Source organism: Leucoraja erinacea, chromosome 3, assembly GCF_028641065.1.
Source record: "Leucoraja erinacea ecotype New England chromosome 3, Leri_hhj_1, whole genome shotgun sequence".
Classification (NCBI taxonomy): Eukaryota; Metazoa; Chordata; class Chondrichthyes; order Rajiformes; family Rajidae; genus Leucoraja; species Leucoraja erinaceus.
In genome coordinates, this window is record NC_073379.1 from 62,832,547 (window position 1) to 62,856,230 (window position 23,684).

A 23,684-nucleotide genomic window follows, 5' to 3' on the forward strand; every position below is an offset into this window, starting at 1 on the left:
ATATCCTCTGGATGTTCATTGCTCAAAGATAACAAAGGAACACAGCTTCTCCAGCTAAACCTACAACTTATCTCTTGTACAAGAGCTATTGAATGGGAATTGTTTCCTTGTTCAATATCATTTCATACTTGTATCTTTGGTTAGCACATTTCTAGCTCTCATCAAAAGCTCGTCAGGTGGTGTAATTGAATTACTGAGACAACTGATTAGATTTAAATTATTGTAATTCCTTTTTATGCAATTTGGATGTTCATTGTTTGTGTCCCTTCCAGAAAGAGAACTTGTTCACGAGGCTACATTGGAAACTAGAGCAAGATAATGAATCTTTGACTCCATGTATTAAAAATATATATAATCACCAGGAAAATACTAACAGATTCGAACTAAAATTGTGATTGATTTGAAATTTGACGAAACGATTTGTTATTTTTATCGGATAATATTAAATGATAGAATAAATAGTTTGAGACGTGGTGGGTTTTATTCTCCGAATATAATAACATAATCGCCACCAGGTTTGAGACTCTGTGACAGGGAAGGGGGTTGTCAGCCGGGTACTCTGCCCGAGTTACCTGGAGCCAGTCGGACCATGAATCTGTAGCACCAATCCCGCCCTCGCGGGGGGGGGGGGGGCAGCGCTGGTTGGGGTTCATTTCAATGCGGACGTCGCCGCTCACGCGCGCCACCTGGCGACAGAGAGGGGGAGGGGCGGGGCGGGGCATGACGTCACGGCACGTCGCTGTGAGTCGCGACCCACACGTCGCCGGCGCGGGAGCAGCGTGCTGACGTCAGAAGGAGCGCGACGGTCGACGAGGCCGACACGCGGAGCGGGTGAGTGGTGGCGGTGGCACTGGGGGGGCCACGGGCACACACACACGGGCACACACACACACACACACACACACGGGGTTAGTGGACACGGACACACACGGGGACACACACACGGGGACACTATAGTGTAGACGCACACAGGGACATATTGTGTATATTATATAGTGGACACACACACAGTGTAGTCTAGTACAGTGTGGACACACAGGGTAGTCTATTATATAGTAGACACACACACACACACGGGGGGTGGATACATCCCACACACGCACACACGGGGACACACACACGGGGACACGGGGACACGCACACACACGGGGACACACACACACACACACGGGACACACACACACGGGGACACGGACACACACACACACGGACACGGGCACACACACAGGGGGGGGGGGCACACACACGGGGACACACACACGGGGACACACACACACACACACGGGCACACCACACACTTGGGACACGGGCACACACACACGCCTAGGGCACACACACGGACACTGGGGGGGGGGAGGCACACACGGGCACACACACACACACGGGGACACGGACACACGGGTACTAGGGGGGGACACACACACACACGGGGGGGACACACACGGGGACACGGGGGAGTTCACGTGGACTGGGGGGGGTGGACACGCGGGGGGGCACACGCACACGGGGGGACACACACGCCTAGACACGGGGGGGGGGGAGGAAGCAACAAATGGTAGAAGGGATGGTGTCAAGGGGGGGGGGGGACCAGTGGCGAGTTCGTGAGGGTCTGGGTGGGAGGGGAGGCGACAAGGGGGGGGGGGGGGTAGAGGGATCTAGAGAGAAGGGAGAGTACGGGGATCCAGACGGCGGGGGGAGTGAGGGACTGGAGGGAGGAAGGTGGTGGAAGGGGCCGAAGGGAGTGAGCTGGAGGATGGGAGATTGGAGGGGGGGAAGTGACAGGGACTGGAGGAACGGAAGGGGGTAGAGGGGACCCAAGATGATGGTGGTAGGTGTTGTAGAGAACCTCTGACACTCCTGCACTCAACCTCTGACAATCCAGAGAAAACAATACAAGTTTTGTCAACATTTTCTTATAACTAATACGCTCTAATCCTGGCAGCATTGTGGTGAATCGCTTCTGCACTCTCTCCATAGCCTCCGCATCCTTCCTGTAATGGGGTGACTAGAAATGCACAAAATACTCCAAATGCGAACTAACCAAAGTTTTATAAAACTGCAATATGACTTTCTGACTGTTATATTCACTGCCCTAACCGATAAAGGAAAGCCTACCATATGCTGCCTTTAGCTCTCTACTTGTGTTGCCATTTTCAGGGAGTTATGAACTTGGTCCATAAAATCCTTCTGCACATCGATGATGCTAGGGTCTTTTCAGCGTGAAAATGGGGCATTCGGCAAAACTGGCCCATGCCGAGCAAGATGCCAATCTAAACTAATCCATTTGCCTGTGTTTGTCCAGATTTTAGTATAGGGGGGTTGCATGGAAGGTCACTGGGTCATAGGGCTCGACGCACGGAGCCGCTAAATCCAACTGGAACACATCCGTCACTTCCGGTATATGATATTAATGCTAGAAATGCGTACTTTCCTACGTTAAAAACCGCCAAAATGTTGAATTTTTGCGCTGAAAAAAATTGTGGGAGTCGGGGTAAGTGTGAGAGACATGTACCCAACTTCAGAATTCCAAAAGTGAAGCGAAATGAAGGTATAGAGAAGCGAGAACTGAAGGGACTACAGCAGCTAAAGTGCTTGGTAAACATTGAAAATATTGGGAATTGTCACGTTTGCTCACTGCATTTCATCAAGTAAGGCATTATTAGTGTTTTTTCTTGATTCCTTTGGTATCTAAAAATTCTCAGAAGTGATAAATGTGGCTGTAAATTTTTCTTTAGATGCGTTTTCATTTTGTATGTAAAAACCCACGAGAATCACGGGCGATTTAAAAAAATTACAGCCAGATTTATCACTTCTGAAACTTTTTAGATGCCAAAGGAATCAAGAAAAAACACAAATAATGCCTTACTTGATGAAATGCAGTGAGCAAACGGCCAATGTTCGCCAAGCACTCTGGCTGTTGTTGTTCTCTTCAGCTCTCGTTTCAATCTACCGTCATTTCTCCTCACTTTTGGAATTCTGAAGTAGGTTAAATGTCTTTCATGCTTATCCCGATTTCCATAATTATTTACAGCGCAAATATTGACAATTTCAGCGGGTTTTAACGGGCTGCTACACTGGAAACAATGGTCAGTGCTTACCTGCAGTACGTCGCGTGTAATCCATTTGGAGTAGCGTAGCAACAGTACGGGTCATGGGTCGTGACCCGACTGCCGTGAAACCTCCCTATAGGAGCAGGGAGGTTTTACTGCAGTTGTACAGGGTCTTGGTGAGACCACACCTGGAGTATTGCGTACAGTTTTGGTCTCCTAATCTGAGGAAGGACATTCTTGCCATAGACGGAGTACAGAGAAGGTTCACCAGACTGATTCCTGGGATGTCAGGACTTTCATATGAAGAAAGACTGGATAGACTTGGCTTGTACTCGCTAGAATTTAGAAGATTGAGGGGGGATCTTATAGAAACGTACAAAATTCTTAAGGGGTTGGACAGGCTAGATGCAAGAAGATTGTTCCCGATGTTGGGGAAGTCCAGAACAAGGGGTCACAGTTTAAGGTTAAGGGGGAAATCTTTTAGGACCGAGATGAGAAAAACGTTTTTCACACAGTGGTGAATCTCTGAAATTCTCTGCCACAGAAGATAGTTGAAGCCAGTTCATTGGCTATATTTAAGAGGGAGTTAGATGTGGCCCTTGTGGCTAAAGGGATCAGGGGGTATGGAGAGAAGGCAGGTACAGGATACGAAGTTGGATGATCAGCCATGATCATATTGAATGGCAGTGCAGGCTCGAAGGGGACTACTCCTGCACCTATTTTCTATGTTTCTATCCTTCTGAACATTTTCTATTCATGCTCCTGTCCAAATATATTTTAAATGTCATGGAGCTCTACAGCACAGAACAGCAAAGATGGATTATCTTGCCCATACTGATCAATGTAGCATACTGGGCTAGTCCCATTTGCCAGTATTTCACCTATAACCCTCTAAACACTATACACAATCTAAATGAGATTAAAAAAAAATGTGATTGTATCTGATCTGATTGCTTCCATAACTTTACCTGACAACACATTCCAGATGCAAATGACACTCTGAGTGGAAAACATTGCCTCTGAGGTCCCTCTTAAATCTCCCTATTCATCTTAAGCCTCTGCCCTCTAGTTTTAGAATTATCTACCCTGTGTAAAAAAGACTGAATGGTCACTTTACTGATACCCTCGTGATCTTGCACATCTCTATTAGGTCACCCCTCAGCTTCTACACTCCAAAGAAAAAAGTTCCAGCCTATCCAACCCTTCCCAGTAACTCAAGCCCACAAGCTCAGGTAATATCCTGGTGAGCAAAACACAGAGTGCTGGAGTTGCTCTACAGGTCAGGTCGTATCTGTGGAAGGAATGGATTGGCAAAGTTATGGGCTGGGACCCGTGACTAGACCTGCTGGATTACTCCAGCACTTTGTGTTTTGCTTGAGATTCCAGCATCTGCAATTCCTTGTGTGCAACATCCTGGTTAATCTCTTCTGCACCCATTCCAACTTAATGATATCCTTTCTGTACCTGAGTGACCAGAACCTCACATAGTACTCCCACATGTGGCCACACTAACTACTTGTGGTGTGCCAACTTTTACGCCCAAAGTTTCTTCCCAATGAAAGCAAACATGCCAAATGCTGCATTCGCCACACCTGAGTTGCCACTTTCAGAGAACAATGACCCTGTACTCTCAAATCTCTCTGTCTGCAACACTCTCATGGGCATTTGCTGTGTGTCCTGACCCGGTTTGACATACTGAAGTGCAGCATCTCACACATGCCAGAGTTAAATTCCATTTGCCATTCCTTGGCCCACCTTCTGAACTGATTTGGATTCTGTTGTAAACTGAGATTCACTGTCCATTATACCACCAATTTTGGTGTTGTGAAAATTTACTATCAATGCCCACTGGGGTGCCCTGGTCTCATCAATCCTCATAGTGACCTCTTCAAAATATTCTTGCAAATTTGTGAGACGTGATTTGCCGCATGATCGGATTCTACTCGATCTGCCAATTCTCAGCCCATATCTATAACTGATGTATCTTTGGTAGCCTTCTGTTAAGGTCATTTGGGTAATGGTAATTTGCTTTTGCAGAATTCACAAATCATTCCAAAATTTGAGATACAGAATAAAATTAGTTCTTATGAAATTTATGTGGGGGGACATTCTTGATCACTGCATCAGTGAAAGAGGACCAGGTTAGGTTGCTGGGGTTAGAGATGCCTTTGAACTTGAAGCTGTCAACCATCTCTGCAGTAGCTTTGTGATGAGGACAGAGTATAACAACCAACTCTTCTTGCTGACGTTAAAGACTATATTGTTCTGATATCATAACACAAAGTTCTCAATCTTGTTGTTGATCCGGCTGACAACAGTGGTATGATCAGTGAACTCAAAATAGAGTTGTTGTACTTGGCCACATGGTCATGGGTGTACAGAGAGTAGAGCAAGGGACTGAGCATATGCATCCCTGAGAAGCCCGAGTGGTGATGGTCCAAATGGAGAAAGGTTACAGCCAATTCTACGCGACTTGTATCTGTGCTATCAATTCTTTCTTATTTCAAGTCCCCATGCATTCAGATAAGGAACCTTTATTTTGTCTTTCTGTTGTTTTTCTTCCATTGTGACTATTTCTCTAACCCATCCTGGCAGTTACCCATTCCAACACTGAACTAAAAACAGAAAATGCTGAAAATTCTCAACAGGTCAGGGAGCATCTGTGGAAATAGCATCAATGTTAATCTTCATTGGAAAGATCAATGGTTCAATGGTGCTATATTTGTGACATATGTAACTGCACAGTTAAATTCTTTTTGCATATTATACAGGCAGGCGCCGCCATGTTTTGCCGTAATTTCCAAAGTCCCGTCGGCCTGAGTGCTCTCAATGGCAGGAGCAGACAAAAGATCCAATACAGGATCTTCACCAAAAGCATTATCTCTTTCGACATGTCTGTACTGCCGTAGTTTTATGCCATAGAGTGATACAGTGGGGAAATAGGCCCTTCTACCCAACTTGCTCACACCAGCAAACATGTCCCAGCCACATGTCCCACCTGCCCGCATTTGTTTTGTATCCCTCCAAACCTGTCCTATCCATGTACCTGTCTAACGATTTCTTAAATGTTGGGTTAGTCCCAGCCTCAACTCTGGCAGTTTGTTCCATACATCCACCACCCTTTGTGTGAAAAGGTTACCCCTCAGATTCCTATAAAATCTTTTCCCTTTCACCTTAAACCTATGTCCTCTGGTTCTTGATTCACCTACTCTGGGCAAGAGACTGTGCATCTACCCAATCTATTCCTCTCATTATCTTGTACACCTCTATAAGTTCACCCCTCATCCTCCTGTGCTCCAAGAAATAAAGCCCCAGCCTACTTAACATCTGCTTATAACTCAGACCCTCTAGCCCTGGCATCAACCTCGTAAATCGTCTCTGCTCCCTTTCCAGCTTGACAACATCTTTCCTATAACACGGTGCCCAGAACTGAACACAATACTCTCAAAGCGGCCTCACCAACGTCATATACAACTGCAACGTGACCTACCAACCTCTATACTCAATACTCTGGCTGATGAAGGCCAATGTGCCAAAAGCCTTTTTGACCACCCAATCTACCTGCAACCACCTTCAAGGAACTATGCAACTGTACTCCGAGATCCTTCTGCTCTACAACACTATCCAGAGCCCTACCGACCTCTCTGTCCTGGGTCTCCTCCATTGCCAGAGTGAGCAACACCGGAAATTGGAGGAACAGCACCTCATATTCCGCTAAGGGAGTCTGCATCTTGTGGGCATGAACATTGAATTCTCCCAATTTTGTTAGCCCTTTCTGTCTCCTCCCCTTCCTCAGCCCTCGGGCTGTCTCCTCCCATCCCCCAGCCGTCGGGCTCCTCCTCCACCTTTTTCCTTCCTTCTCCCCGCCACCCCCTATCAGTCTGAAGAAGGGTTTTGGCCCGAAACGTTACCTATTTCCTTCGCTCCATAGATGCCGCTGCACCCGCTGAGTTTCTCCAGCATTTTTGTGTACCTACCATTCACTATGCAGGTTTGACTTCCCAAAATGCAACCCCTCACATTTCACTGTATTAAATTCCAACACCTGGCTAATCGATGAAGATCCTGCTGCAATTTTTCACAACCATCTTCACTATCTGCAAAACCACCCACTTTTGTATCATCTGCAAACTTGCTAATCTTGCCGTGTATGTTTTCATCCAAATCTTTGATTTAGATGACAAACAGTAATGGCCCCAGTACCAAACCCTGAGGCACATCACTAGTCTCAGGCCTCCAGTCCGAGAAGCAACCTTCCACCATCACCCTCTGCTTCCTTTCATGAAGCCAGTTTTCTATCCATTCAGCTAACTCTCCTTGAATCCCATGTGATCTAACCTTCCAGAGCAGTCTACCATGCGGAACCTTTGTCGAATGCTTTGCTGAAGTCTTATTTTAGATTTGCAGCAACTGCCCTTTTTTATTTTCTCTACCTTTCTTTGTACATAAAGTCAGTGTTACCTGCTTTAGTTTTAGAGCAGTTTTACAATCCAGCAGCACAGAAGCTCTAAGTAGTTTCCAATGTAGACTATATCTGGGGAATGTGTACAAACGTTGCTTTTACTCTACGGTTAGAGTTCCATGTTCATTTAATTTTGTTTGGTTTTGTTGCTAAAGCTGTTGTTGCTTCATTTAGTGCCAGGGAAGATTTCAAAATTAATTTTGGTTATTTTCAATTTTACAAGTATAATTGTGCCATTTTTGTGCATTTTTGCATTGATTGTATACTTTAAAAAATGTATTGTTATTTTATAATATTGCAAAGCTTTATGCTGAAGTATTAATTCAGTGCTGTTTTCCCCTTTGTTCTTTCAGGTTTCTGTGAGCTCAGTGACAGTATGGTGCTTAAAGGTAAAACGTTTTCTGGAAAAAGTGGAGGTGCCCCATCTAGGAAGGGCAAAGTTAAAAAGTTTGATGGATCTAAAAATGTTTCAGCAGGTAAGACCTTGATGTCACTAGAAACAAATAGGTGAATCAATCTATCCAGTTTTATTCCAGAAATCAAACGTATATGCTCCCACATTTAGAGCTAATCTTCAAAATAATATCTCTACACAGAAAAATGCCAGCTGTTTTCATGAACATAAAGTATCAAAAAAATGAAGTGTCCTGAAAAAGCCTCAATAGTTGCAGCAGTGGCACTAGAGGTCAGGAATACAAACACACAACGCCTTTTATTTTAAAGGCATATTCCCATTCTTCAACTACTATTGCCATTGTCTAGTTCTTCAATTACTCACCAGTTTCCTGCTCAAAATATACCTAATTCCTAAATCATCACATCATTCTCCGACATTTCCATGATCCCACCACTAGTCACATCTTTCCATTCTGCTTTTTATAGAGACCACTCCATCTGCAACTCCTTGGTTCACTCCATCTCACACAAACCAGCCCCTCCCCAGGTCCTTTTTACTCCAACAGTAGGAGATGTTATACCTGTCATCATACCTACTCCTTCACATCCATCCAGGGACCTCAGCTGTCCTTCCAGTTGAGACAGAGGTTCACTTGCACCTCAGATAGATACAAAATTCTGGAGTAACTCAGCGGGTCAGGCAGCATCTCTGAAGAAAATCGATGGGTGCTGTCTGAGGAAGGGTCCCAATCTGAAACGTCACCTATCCATTTTGCTGCCTGACCACCTGAGTTACTCCAGCATTTTGTCTACCTGTGGTATAAACCAGCATCTGCAGTTCCTTTTTATTTCACGTGCACCACATCTAACTCGTCTACTGCATCCAGTGTTCCCAATGTAGCCTCCTGTACATTGGTGAAACTCTGTGACTGTTTCATGATACATCAAGCATACGGCATTTCCTGGTTGCTCTCTAAGGCCCAGCATTGAAGTCAGTATGGGAATGGGGAGAGAAGTTAAACTTTTAATTCTGGGTGTCCTCCATTGCCAGAATGAGGCCACACGCAAACTGGTTGAACAGCGTCCTTGTATTCCGCTTGGGTAACGTACAACCCAAAAGAAAACATTGCATTCTCCAATTTTAGATAACCCGCAACACCCTTCTTTGGGCCATGTCAGAGCTTGCGCTTCTCATGAGCCTCTTTCCTTGCTTCATCCTATCCAATGAGTATTATCAGGTTTTTTTTTAATGCACCTTCACTTTGCTATAATCTTGTATAGATGACATGTTGTAATAACTGGCCACAATAATTCATAGATTGAGATAAATCAGTCGTTAATGCTTTATTTCAAAAAATGTAATGTTGAAATTTGTAATTAGATTTTTTACAGCAATTACAGGCATCTGCATTAATGTCCTGTTATTTTGATTGGGTTTTGTCACAGATGAACCTGGGAAACACAATTCAAAGTTCAAATTTCAAAAGTTGGCGAACAAGGCAAAGTTTCATGGCAAGAATTTGGCAAACCCGTGTGGAAAGATGGAAACATTTAAGGGAGAAAAGCAAGCTGCAAGAAAAAGGAAACAATTCGGTGGAAATGAAGGTGGTACGTAGCTTTTAGTTTAAGAAAAATGTAAGCTTCATTTTTTCACATTTTAAGCAGTGTGCAAAAGTAATCATGGAAATTATTGCTTGGATTTCTGATAAATTTAAGCCATTTGTCTAATCTACATGTAATATGATCGTAGCTACAATTTATCATTAGGTAAGTCAAATTTTCTTCATCATTTTAGGCAATGTTTTAATATTCTATATCAATCCGTGCGGTGGCCGTGTTTCTAGAAAACAAGCTGTACAAGCTACAGGTTAAAACAAACATTTGTGTTGATTTATTTACTTTTCTTTCATACAAATTCCATGAGAGTGAATATTATTGTATCTCAAATTTCATGATAGTGATTTGTTAATTCTATAGAGGCGTATTTCTGTAACCCAAATGGCTATAATGGTTCATCTGCGATAAAATGTGAGAACAGATTCAGATTCATGAAATCTAATCATTTGGTTACAGTAAATTGCAATGTTTAATGCTGATTTGACATAAAGTAATCAGATTTTTGCCCTTTTGATTTTTTCAATATTTTGATGCATTTGGATTGATAGTTTTGCTTCAATATAGACAATAGACAATAGGTGCAAGAGTAAGCCATTTGGCCCTTCGAGCCAGCATCGCCATTCATTGTGATCATGGCTGATCATCCACATTCAGTACAGCGTTCCTGCCTTCTCACCATATCCCCTGACTCCGCTATCTTTAATAGCTCTATCTAACTCACTCATGAAAGCATCCAGAGAATTAGCCTCCACTGCCTTTTGAGGCAAAGAATTCCACAGATTCACAACTTTCTGGGTGAAAAGGTTTTTCCTCGTCTCTGTTCCAAATGGTCTACCCCTTATTCTTAAACTGTGGCCTCTGGATCTGGATCAACATCGGGATCATGTTTCCTGCCTCTAGCGTGTCCAATCACTTTAATAATCTTATATGTTTCAATAAGATCACCCCTCATTCTTCTTAATTCCATACAAGCCCAGCCGCTCCATTCTATCAACATATGACAGTCCCGCCATCCCGGGAATTAACCTTGTGAACCTACTCTGCACCCCAGCTATAGCAAGAATGTCCTTCCTCAAATTTGGAGACCAAAACTGCACACAATACTCCAGTTGTGGTCTCACTAGGGCCCTGTACAACTGCAGAAGGACCTCTTTGCTCTTGTACTCAACTCCTCTTGAAGGCTAACATGCCATTAGCTTTCTTCACTGCCTGCTGTACCTGCATGCTTACTTTCATTGAGTGATGAAGACGGACCTCCAGATCTCTTTGTACTTCCCCTTTTCCCAACCTGACACCATTCAGTTAATAATCTGCCTAACTGTTTTTGCCACCAAAGTGGATAACCTCACATTTATCTACATTAAACTGCATCTGCTATGCATCCGCCCACTCGCCCAACCTTTCCAAGTCACTCTGCATCCTCATAGCATCCTCCTCGCAGTTCACACTGCCACCCAGCTTGGTGTCATCTGCAAATTTGCTAATGTTACTTTTAATCCCTTCATCTAAATCATTGATGTATATTGTAAATAGCTGCGGTCCCAGCACCGAGCCTTGCGGTACCCCAATAGTCACTGCCTGCCATTCTGAAAGGGACCCGATAATCCCTACTCTTTGTTTCCTGTCTGCCAGCCAATTTTCTATCCATGTCAGTATCCTACTCCCAATACCGTGCTCTAATTGTGCCCACTAATCTCCTATGTGGGACCTTATCCACTGGCTCTCACTTGTACATTTTCCTAGTTACATCCTCAAAAAATGCTGAGCCTTGCTCCTGCATTGTTTTTTTTGTGGAGGGAAATGAAAACTGGAAGGAAAATTTAATAGAAAATAGTTCCAGGTCACTCCTGGTAAAAAAAATATTTTGGATTTGGTTGTTACTATGTGTTTAAGCTGGCTTATTTATTCATTTAATATTAGCATTAATCCTTTTTCTTAAAACATTTTTATTTTTTCCTCTTAAAATTGCTGTCTTTATCAATCAATCAATTAATCAGTTTTATTCGTCACTTGCACATAAAGTGCAAATGAAATGAATTTGTCAGCAGCAGTACAATGAAAAAGAACACACAAAAACGCAGCAAAAAAATTTAACACAAACATCCACCACAGCATTCATCACTATGGTGGAAGGCACAAAATTTGGCCAGTCCTCCTCCATTTTCCCCCGTGGTCGGGACCTCAACCCTCCGCAGCCGCCGCTGCGGGTGTCCAGATGAGTAGACACGGCAAAAGTCCAAGTAAGTCCGGAATCGGTGCCTCCCCACCGGAGACCGCGGCTTCAGGTTGGTGTAGGCCGCAGGCCGGCGGTCGGAGATTTAAAGTTCCCGCCATGCCGCAGCCAGAAGCACCGCGGACCGCAGGGCCAGAGGTCGAAGCTCCCCTCCAGGGGTCCCCGGCGGGGGACCCCGCTCCTGATGGTAAGTCCCTGCCCCGCCGGCGGGCCGGCAGTCGGAGCTCTTCTCCCGAGTCCCCAACAAGGGATCCCAGGCCCAGGACGTGGCGCCGGCTGGAGCTCTGCAGAACTCGGCTTCAGGCTGCCGCGGGCAAGCGAACGGAGAGCTCCACGACGAGAGTCCACGCTGCACCCGCAGCTGAAGCCCCGGGCGCGCCTCCAGGAAAGGCTGCACCAATCCTCGATGTTAGGCCACGGGGGAGGCGACATGGAAAACGTCGCCTCTCCGTGGAGGAGGCGACCAAAACGGTTTCCCCCTTATCCCCCCATACAAGACACACAAAGAAACATCATTGGAATTAAAGACTTTGGACATCGTCATTAGTTGTTTCGGCAATCCCATTCCCCCACTTATTTTCTCGTAACATATTCCTATCATAATCCCATAAACCCCACTCTGATTTTGTTCCTACTCACCTATACTGCTGAGCCACAGGATCACCCAGTAGATTATAGATTGAGCGTGTTAATGACATGGTATGGTGTATGGTGCACCATCCGTCGATTTTTAAGTTAATGTGATAATCAGTGCGTGGTATTTTAATATATTGAAGCTGTTATTTCTGACGGACATCATATGAAACTAACATGATTTTGTCATCTCAGGCACCATGAGTAAGAAACCTAAGTGGGATGATTTCAAAAAAGAAAAGAAAGAACTAAAACTGAACAGACAACAGGACAAGAAAAGTAATTATGATGTAGTAATACGATCAAAGCAGATCTGGGAAAGTGTAAGAAGGTATTTTCAACAAAGTTCAAATCAAATTTATTTCTTAAACCTGCAATAGTTGAATGTGCACTTACAAAAGCAATGTAGCCTTACAGAAAGCAGTCTTAATGGCAGGTTGAATACTACATTCCTCATTTCACTTTAATTCAAATAGGTTTTATACCGTAGATCCATTTTTCGTCACTTTTTGAGATATCATTCCTGAATATCTGAATCAATTCAAGTCCACCTATGATTTTATCCTCAATGAATAAGCACATGAAGGAAAAAAAGGTACGGGCGGCACGATGGTTCAGCGATAGGGCTACTGGCTTACAGCGCTAGAGACCCAGGTTCAATCCTGACTACGGATGCTTGTCTACGGAGTTTGTACGTTCTCCCTGTGAACTATGTAGGTTTTCTCTGAGATCTTTGGTTTCCTCCCACAATCCAAAGACGTACAGGTTTGTAGGTTAATTGGCTTGGTGTAAATGTAAATTGTCCCTAGAGTGTGTAGGATTGTGTTGGTGTGCAGGGCTCGCTGGTTGGTGCGGACTCAGAGGGCTGAAGGGCCTGTTTACACGCTGTATCTCTAATCTAAACTAAAACAAAACCAAATATCAGCTTTGTGGATTCAGCTCCAACTCCCTCAGTAGATTATAATTTTTTCCATGGTTGCTGCTTTTATTGAGGATCATTATTCGTATATTCGCTGGATCAACATGCAATTTAAATGCAATAGGACAAATAAAAATCTGTCAAATATAATAATAATTTTAAACTAGCAATATCATCTGGTTTTGATGAAGATTCATCGCCTAAATTCATCACTGCACCTCACTTCTCAGCTTCTATCTAACTGAGTATTTCAAATGTTTTCTGTTGTATAATTTTAAGTGACATTTAAATTGATTTCTAACACTTAAAAAAAATGTTTCTATTCTTTCAGAAAAGACTGCAGTAAAGAAAAGAAAGCAGAACTTATGAAAGAATTACAGAAGCTTGTCCATGGAAATATTAAAAATGTATGCTTTGTTTACTTTTAACCTTTCATTTCTTGACAATTAGTTAAGATCATATCTGTAGTGTTGAACACATCTCAGATCTCTTGTACCATACGTAGTATCAAAGTATAATTATCTTTACAATTTTTAAACTGCAGTTTGACGTGTATCATTACAGTAGTTTTTCCACCAATTATAGGCCAAATACATGGTGTACCCTAAAAATAACATTCCCTACATTTCATCACCGATTAATACAATGGGGCAAAATTTACACAAAGTCCACGACAAATGGATATCTTCTTAATAAGACAGGTCTTAAGTGGAGGCTATGGGGTAGTGCCCCATGCAGCAGGAGCTGCAGGATTTGGACTCCTCGTGAAGTCTAACAGGGCATTGTGAATCACCTCAGATTTCAGATCACTCTAAGTGGAACAATGCTTGCTGAGGTCCTGCCAGGTTAATTTGGTGCAGGTATAGCAGGAAGTAGATTGCTGTCACAAGAAACCCATTGGCCAATGTGATTCCCAAAAGTACTTTACAAATTGCATTATGTTGGGAAGAAAATGCAATTGAAAGTGCAGCATTGGTTCCCTTTTTGAATCTTACTGGGAAATGTATGTTGACATCTTATTCATTCATAATAATCCACCTTCAATAAATAAGAAATTCTGCTATAATTATGTGGCTGGAGATTTTTTTTTTAACATAAATGACTCCTATTATCTTTTCCAGATTGCATTTTCACACGATTCTGCCAGAGTAATCCAGTGTTACCTTCAGTTTGGTAATGAAGAACAAAGGCAAGAAGTCTTTGTGGAATTAAAAGGTACTTTAAAGCTTTGTGTGTTCTTCAATAACCTACTCTTTGACAATAATTTAAGAAGGAACTGCAGATGCTGGGAAATCGAAGGTAGACAAAAATGCTGGAGAAACTCAGCGGGTGAGGGCAGCATCTATGGAGCGAAGGAAATAGGCAACGTTTCGAGTCGAGACCCTTCTTCAGACTGATGTGAGGGTGGGGGGGGGGGGGGGGGGGAGACGGGAGACGAAAGGAAGAGGTGGAGACAGTGGAGGTGCAGAGGTTCACCTGTACCTCCCCTAACCTCATCTATTGCATCCGCTGCTCTAGGTGTGAACTGCTCCACATCGGTGAGACCAAGCATATGCTTGCCGATAGCTACGTCCAACACCTCCGCTCGGTTCGCAATAACCAACCAAATCTCCCGGTGGCTCGGCACTTCAACTCCCCCTCCCATTCCAAATCCGACCTTTCTGTCCTGGGCCTCCTCCATGGCCAGAGTGAGGACCACCGCAAATTGGAGGAGCAGCACCTCATATTTCACTTGGGCAGTTTACACCGCAGCGGTATGAACATTGACTTCTCCAATTTCAGGTAGTCCCTGCTTTCTCCTCCCCTTCTCAGCTCTCCCTCAGCCCACTGTCTCCGCCTCTTCCTTTCTTCTTCCCCCCCCCCCCCCCCCCCCCACCCTCACATCAGTCTGAAGAAGGGTCTCGACCCGAAACGTTGCCTATTTCCTTCGCTCCATAGATGCTGCCTCACCCGCTGAGTTTCTCCAGCATTTTTGTCTACCATTGACAATTTGCCAGGACCACTTGGTTCCAGACATGCAGTCTGGGTCCATATATTGATCAGAGAACTGAATTGCAGTGGTGATGTGTAAATGTGTACCCTTGACACAAGGCAACCTTTGCCCTAGTGGGGCATCAGGCTGCCCTGATAAAAGGCGTTAATCTTGGTCCATTGTCCGAACCCCAATCTTCTTTGCTTCATCAGAGCCATGTGGAGATGCTAATGATTCCACTAAATTTAGTTCCATTCGCACCTCCTTAGCAAATGAAGTTGCTTCTGTCTGCATTCAGCAAGATCTAGACAATGTTCAGAAACGTGTTGATAACCAGCAAGCAAAATTCTTTCCACAAAAGCACTGGGGAATGGCAATGTCTATTAAGAGATAGCCTAAGTACCTTTCAAACCCAGAGCGTCTTACTACCAAGAAGGACATGGGCAGTAGTTGCATGGGAACTGCAGGGCAGCACAATGATGCCGTAGTAGAGTTGCTGCCTTACCAGCGCCAGAGACCCGGGTTCGATCCTGACGGTGCTGTCTGTACGGAGTTCGTACATTCTCCCTGTGACTGCTTGATTTTTCTCCCGATGCTGCGGTTTCCTCCCACATTCCAAAGTCGTAGGTTAATTGGCTTCTGCAAATTGTCCTTACTGTGTAAGATACAACTAGTGTATGGGTGATTGTTGGTTGGCGCGGACTCGGTGGGCCAAGGAGCCTGTTTCCACACTGTATTTCTAAAACTAAAACCTGCGTCAACCTGACTTGGATATGTATTAGTGGTCCTTCATTGTCGCTGTGTCTAAATCTTGGAACTGTGGCCAGCAGCACTGTGCAAGTACCTTCAATAGAAGGACTGTAGAGGTTCTAGATTATGGTTTCCCATCTTCTCCTCAAGATCATTTAGGATTGGGCAATGAATCCTGGCCTAACCAGCAATGTCCAGATCCCAGAAATGAATATGAAAAAAAAATTCCTCTTGGGTTAATTTCACCTGATCATTTCATTTCAGAGCATCTGGTTGAGTTGAGCAAATCCAAGTATGGCAGGCATATTGTGAAGAAAATTCTAATGTATGGGTAAGTACAGTGTTGGAGATCAATTGCGAGGTAGTAGCAAAACATTTGCAGTTGGTTGTTTCTGCGGGTGCAGGATATATTTGTGTTCTTTGGTTTTAAAACACTGCATTAAATTGTGCTACAGACATGCTCTATCCAGATACTTCCCGACTTATGTAAGAGTCACGTTCCTTAAACCCTTATGCGTCGGATTTTAAGCAAGTCGGAATCACCTTAAAACTGGGTAGAAACAAAGAACTGCAGATGCTGGTTAATACGCAAAACGACTGAAGAAGGGTCCCAAACCAAAATGTTGTCTATCCATGTTCTCCAGAAATGTTGCCTGACCTGCTTGAGTTACTCCAGCACTTTGTGTAGTTTCACCTTAAACCTAGGTTCCAATTACCCTGGTCAGCTCCAGCGAGACCTTCTTCACCAGCAGCAGTAGTGTGTGGTTGACGCAGCTGTTGTTGCGACTCACTGGTTGACCCAGGCCGACAGCGCTTTCTTCGACAGGACGCGCTCAGTCACTGTGGGACTCCCTAACCGCCCACCAGCTACTGTTTCTTCCTGTCGGCCGTCGCTTTGTCCGCACTCCCCTCCACTGCCACCTCCACCTTGTCCTCCGGTGCCCAAGGTGGAAGATGTCAGTGACTCCGGGGAAGGAGGGGAGCGGCGGAGTGGACAAAGCGACAGCCGATAGGATGAGGCAGCAGCTGATGAGGGGAGGGAGTCCCACGGTGACCGAGCGCGTCCTGTTGTTGGCGGTGGCCTGAAGAAAGTGCTGTTGCCTAGAGTCTACACTGTGAGCCGCAAGAACAGCAGCATTAACTGGACGATGCAGCAGCTGATGAAGAAGGGATCACTGGTGCACCTTGTGGAAGCTGCCGACGATTCGGCTGGAGTTGCTCTGCACCGCCTCCCTCCTTCTCACTCACCCTACTCAGTATTGCTGGAAGAGCCGCGAGACCGGCGATACTTTTATATCTATGAAGCTGATGGGAAGCCCTTGCCATCTTCCCGTTGCAATGACACAGATCATTCAGGAAACGGGGCCATCTATTGTGAATTGTTTACGTAGGTCGTCGATCACATACGTCGGGGAGTGCCTGTACTTGAAGGTACACAAAAAAGCTGGAGAAACTCAGCGGGTGCAGCAGCATCTATGGAGGGAAGGAAATAGGCAACGTTTCGGGCCGAAACCCTTCTTCAGCCTGTACTTGAGTTGTGTTTGGGCCGTAACCGCAAGCTATTACTCTTGGTTAGGTGCTAACTTGCTGAATTATGGAGAATGGGAATGGTCTCTACCAGTGATTATTAGATTATAAGCATTTTTTAAATCACACCAGCAAGTTATACTCCTGAGAACCTAGGACCAATAGTTCAGATGCAAGTGAAGCAACTATGTTAGAAAGTCATTTGAAAGTACGACCTAGGCTAACAAATAGCATTTACATTTTCGTATTGTCAGAATTAGACAACTGTTATCCACGTTTGTTACTTTCAACTTAATCTTTATTCATTTCTGCCAAGTATATTTTTTCAAAGTTGATTTTAATTCATTTTTAACTATTTAGAACTGTGAAATTATGAAAGAAAATATGTTGTTGCTATGTGATTATAACATAAGCCTAGATTTCAAGTGCAATTTATTTTGCTAGAAATAAGCAACAAGTAGCAGAGGTAATTAAAAGTTTCAAAGGTGAAGTGAAGAAGTTACTGCGACATTCGGAGGCATCGGGAATTGTGGAGTACGCTTACAATGACAAAGCAATATTGGAACAGAGGAACATGCTGACAGAAGAGCTATATGGAAATATGTTCATGATATGCAAGGTACGTTTTAATACATTTGAAGTTGTCAGTCCAGAAAAAAAAATGTCCATTGTTTAATTCTAACTTGTTTCTAAACGTTAGCCAATTAGATTTTCTCCAAACTTGATTTTTTTTTTTCCTGAGTTATCATAGTTAAATATTTTGATCTATGTTATTGACCTGTGCAACCAACACCCATATTGGAGCAATTAACCCAAGCTAGTGCAGAAGATTTTTTTGCAGGATATCTGGATAAGAAAATCATAGAAATTTATGAGGGCCACTCTAATACATGTCTCAGGAAAAGCAGCATGTGACCTGGAAAGGGCTTGAATTTGTACGGTCCAGTCACTATTAAGTATAGAATGAATAAGCTAGTGAGGACTCACTGAAGCAAGTTACATGCCATGAACCACAGTCACTGAGCCTCCTCTGGATTGAACCATTAGAAGGGGGAAAAAATATTCTCCTGAGCATTCTTGCAGATTTTGTGAATTGGTCTACATTTTACACAAAGTGGGTGGAATCTGCAGGCTATTGTGCTTCTTTAGTTCAATTTAGATTGGCTACAGTCATAAATGTGACCAGTACAAAGATTAATTTTCCACATTGTACATGGAAAGGTTATAGTTTGTTGCAGATCATGATTATCACAATAGTGCCGCTTATTCTCATGGCGCTTAAATAACATTGTGTTTTTAAATGTGACATTGTCTGGTTGCAGTATGTGTATTCTCCTTATGATCAAAATTGGAAAATTGGCATCGGTAAGGAATTTTTGTTTATATAGTCATACAACATGGAAACAGGACCTTTAATCCCACTCGCCCTTGCCGACCATGATCCCTATCTAAGCTGGTCTCATTTACCCCATGTCCTTTTATACCTTTCCTATCGAAACCTGGACCTCATCTACTGTATTTGTTGTTTTTGGTGTGGACTTCTAAATATAGGTGAGACCAGGCGCAGACAGGGTGATCGATTCACTGAACACCTATGCTCGGTCTACCTTGACCCATGTGATCTCCCGGATGCCAAATATTTTAACTCCGCTTCCCATTCCGATACTGACCTTTCTGTCCTGGGCCTCCTCAATTGTCAGAATGAGACCACACGCAAATTGGAAAGCAACTTATATTTCGCTTGGGTTGCTCTCAACCCAACGGTGTTAATATTGATATCTCTAATTTCAAGTAACCATTGCATTCTTTCTCTCTCTCTCTGACTCTCTGCCCCTCCCCGTCCTAGTCATCCTGCTAGTTCCACTGTTTGCATCCATATATCCCTTCATTATCACCTCTTGCACACCCAACAACGGACCAATGTGGGCTCCATCTTTCCTCGCTCATTGGTGCTGGCTGATTTGTTCGGTACCTTTTCATACCTCTAGTTTCCCTCTCCCCTGACTGTCTGAAGAAGGGTCTTGACCCGAAACATTGCCTATTCCTTTGCTCCAGGGATGCTATCTGACCCGCTGAGTTACTCCAGCATATGGTGTCTATCTTAAAACTTTAACATTTGGACCAGCCATCTTCTCCATAAGAAGGCTCACCTATTGACACCAGTCACTTACCCTGCCCAGTTCTCTAAAAGTAGATCAAACTTGCTCTCACTTATATAGTTCGCTACATATTGCCTGAAGAAATGTTCCTTTATTGACAAATTCCACCACAATAGGCCCTTGGCACTATGGCAGTCCCAGTGTGACCTGGGCTCTTTTATCTCTGTGTATTTAATGGTCTCCTTGATCTGGCTATATTGCATTGAACAACAGCAAGTTTCCCTGCAGGAAGGAGAAAATAATAACTTCTATATTCAGTTTTATTCTGAATCTGATTAAGAAATATATATTTTGGTCCGTTTTATTACAACATTGTGATTTTATCTTTATTAGTCTTCTTTTTGTCCAACATTGGAAAAAGTTCTTGAGTCTAATCCTGATAAGCGAGAAGGAATAATGGGAGAAATTAAAGAGATCCTCACACCTATGGTACAAAAGTAAGATGACTATTAATGATTTTACATTATTATGTTATTTAAATGTCATTGAAATCAGTGACCCATCTGTATTGCTTTGCAAAATAATATTGTAACATATTAACGATGCAAGTGAAATTACTTACTGACATTTGCTGATTTAATCCTGTTGACCAGCTGATCCAATTTTACCTTGTCTGGTGTGAAGGTTAAAAAATATCTAGCTAATAGGGTCATAAGTGATAGGAGCAGAACGGGGCCATTCGGCCCATCAAGTCTACTCCGCCATTCAATCATGGCTGGTCTATCTCTCCCTCCTAAGTCCACGCTCCCTTCTCCTGCCTTTAATCCTGCCTTCTTTCCTTAACCCTTGACCCCCGTACTAATCAAGAATCTATCTCTGCGTTAAAAATATCCTTTGACTTGGCCTCCACAGCCTTCTGTGGCAAAGAATTCCACAGATTCACCACCCTCTGACTAAAGAAATTCCTCCTCATCTCCTTCCTAAAGGAACATCCTTTAATTTTGAGGCTATGATCTCTGGTGGAAACATCCTCTCCACATCCATTCTATCCAAGCATAATGTCCTTTGGACATAAAAAGGTTAAGGAAAAGGGAAATCCAGGAGTGCTCATTTCTATAACGTTTGGCTCTTCTGTATGTTGTAACCATCTATTTTTAGAGTTCTATTTCATGCTTTATTAAGCTAATAAGGAAATATGGCAATATAAGCCTATAAGTAAAATAAATCTGACCAGTCATTTTGTTTTCCAATTTTTTCAGTTTGCTAATGTGGCCAGTAATCGGACACACTCTATCACCTTGAAAATATCGTGTCAAAATAATCGTAAAGTTGTAGAAGTTTATGACATAGAAGGGAGCTATTCAGCCATTTGTATCCGTGGTGGCCAAAATACCTTAATGCACTTTCCAACTCCTTGAACACAGGAAGTGCTTAGCTAAGTGTTTTACTTGGTGTTGTGTATGTGACATCTTTGTAAGTGTCTTTTGCAAAATGTGATTTCTCAGTTCTTTTCCTGATACAAATTCATTTGTATTTTACTTATTTGCTATTTTACCAGCTCCCTGTTATTTACACACACACACACACACACACACACACACACACACACACACACACACACACACACACACACACACACACACACACACACACACACACACACACACACACACACACACACACACACACTATAGAGAGAGAGATCTCTCTCTCAACCCGAAACGCCACCCATTCCTTCTCTCCAGAGATGTTGCCTGTTCTGCTGAGTTACTCCAGTTTTTTGTGTCTATCTTCGGTTTAGACCAGCATGTGCTGTTCCTTCTTACACATAACCTTTCCCCTGATTGGTTAACAGGCAACAAAAAGCATTTCATTGTACACCGGTAAACATGACAATAAACTAAACTAAATGTGCCCAATATTCCATCCAAATTAGTGGCGCAGGTGTGGTTTAACCAAATCATTCTTTTTGGTGATTTCTAGAGAGGCAGTAATAAAGCACACATTGGTACACAAGGCATTTTTGGATTTCTTCACGTACAGCTCTGATAAAATGAGACTGGTAAGTGTTTTTTGCCTAACTAATCATGCAATTTTTTACGGTTACTCTGAATTTACATTTAATCTGGAAAGAGTGACCAAATTTGTTTAACATGCAATTTAAATGTGTTTTATATGACAACGTTCAATGACCCTTTGGTTTAATTTTATACAAATAAAATAATTTCAGATTGTGTTGGATTGGTTTTAATGATTTTGAAGCATCCCCCCCCCCCCCCAACCCCCCTCTGTTTCCATCCTGAAACAGAGCACCCTGCCGTATTAAACAGTCTATGGATATATAAATAATAGAAATTCTGAGTAAATAATAGACATGTTTTAATTGTGAACTGTTCCTTAAGTAGTGTTCAGTGATGTAATATTTATGGTTGTCTTTCTATGTTACACTTTTAAAATATTTGTGTGGCAAGTGAACGTCGACCATCCCTAAAGGTGCCTGAGGAGGTGCTGTTGAGCTGTATTCTTGAATCCCTGCAGTCTTTTTGAGGATATACAACACTTAAGTTGGGAGTTCCAGTATCTTGATCCAGTGACCATGAATGATCAGTGTTGTATTTCATTCAATATTACGTGCGATTAGCGAGTGCCTGCCACATTTGTCCTGGGCAGGAGAAGCATCGTGTGCAAAGAATCCTTGCATTTGTTTGGATGATGTCTCCTTCGCCCTTTCAGAACGTCCCAAAGTGCTTTACAGCCATTAAACAATACTTACTGTTGCAAGGAAATAAATACAGCCAGCGACTTAGATGAAATAAACTCTCACAGGCAGTAATGTACATAAAATCTTTTGTTTTAAGGACCATTAATTGTGATTTAATTTTTTTGTCCAAAAAATAGTGCCTTCAATGTGCTGCACTGGATTGTCAGCTGAGGCCTTTGTATTAAAATCTCTGAAGTGAAACTGTAATGAGAATATTCCTATATTATAATAGTGACTGCGCTTAAAGGGTCATTGTTATAAAGAAAGGCAAGTCCCTCGGGACATACTGATAGGGATATGAACGGCACAATATTAATGCAAAGTTGTCTTTTCTACCTGGGCGAGTGCCAGCTGTCACACCACAAGTTTGCAGAGTTGCTGCAATGGATATTGTCAATAATAGCCAACTATAGCCCTTTTCAAATAGAGACTGTTTCATTACACTCGTGGTTTGTACCCAGTACATTGTGAAAAGCTTTGAGGAGTGAGACAAGTTACTCATCACACAATACTTAGTCAACTGATGTGGGTGAGGGATGCGATACCGATTATACTTTTGAATGTTTGAAGAATGTGGTTGGACTCTTGGGGAATGGACTATAGCCAGCACGTGCCAGATATTAGTCCAAGTCTATCCTTGCTGCCTTATAGGCACTGACTACTGATAAGCTACTTCTTTGAGGAATAGTGAATCTCCTGGTCTGCACTGCTTGACCTCTGTGAACCATACTCTTGTTTCTTTGTTCCTTAATTTACCTCAGCTGCCGCAGAGTCTTCCTTTAGATTCCAAATGGCAGTTTAGTCAGGCTGTTTAATGTCAATATAGCCAAATAGTACCTTGACATCAACAGCAGTTATTTTAATCTCATCTTTGAAATTCAATGCTTTAGTCCAGTTTTACATTGGGATCCGATGCAAGTAGTCCAACTAAAATCCAAAGGGAACAATCAAGATTCAAGAGACATTTATTGTCACATGCGCCAATTGGTACAGTGAAATTTGGGGTCACCATACAGCCATAGGAATACACGTTTTTGTGACCTGCATGATATATTGTTTGTCAGCACCATCATCGCATTAGTGATTGAAAATAGTGATAGTGCTGTATGTAATTTGCTGGTTTTGATTTGATTGCTTTGGCCGTGCAATGAGCATTGAACAACACATCCAATCTTTCGCAATAATTTAAAACTTCGTCTGAGTCAATCCCTGCTTTGGCATATCTACTGCAGAAGCCCTCAACAATATCTCTTGTTGTGTCTAGT

General features: G+C 43.0%; 1 protein-coding gene across 3 annotated transcripts in view; it reads left to right on the plus strand.

The window, feature by feature from the left end:
* Positions 1–712: 712 nt before the first annotated feature.
* The window catches only part of pum3 (pumilio RNA-binding family member 3), a 36,550-nt gene continuing 13,578 nt past the window's right edge, over positions 713–23,684 (plus strand). The window contains exons 1-10 of one of the 3 annotated variants that reach the window (XM_055632804.1): positions 713–831; positions 7,866–7,988; positions 9,355–9,516; positions 12,587–12,722; positions 13,642–13,717; positions 14,432–14,525; positions 16,297–16,363; positions 18,004–18,178; positions 20,052–20,155; positions 21,642–21,720. In XM_055632804.1, the coding sequence (XP_055488779.1) occupies positions 7,889–7,988; positions 9,355–9,516; positions 12,587–12,722; positions 13,642–13,717; positions 14,432–14,525; positions 16,297–16,363; positions 18,004–18,178; positions 20,052–20,155; positions 21,642–21,720 (993 nt within the window). In that variant the 5' untranslated portion in view covers positions 713–831; positions 7,866–7,888. Of the gene's footprint in view, positions 832–2,292; positions 2,398–4,260; positions 4,283–7,865; positions 7,989–9,354; positions 9,517–12,586; positions 12,723–13,641; positions 13,718–14,431; positions 14,526–16,296; positions 16,364–18,003; positions 18,179–20,051; positions 20,156–21,641; positions 21,721–23,684 lie in introns of those variants that run through there. The other 2 variants (XM_055632803.1, XM_055632805.1) reach the window with 2 other exon arrangements.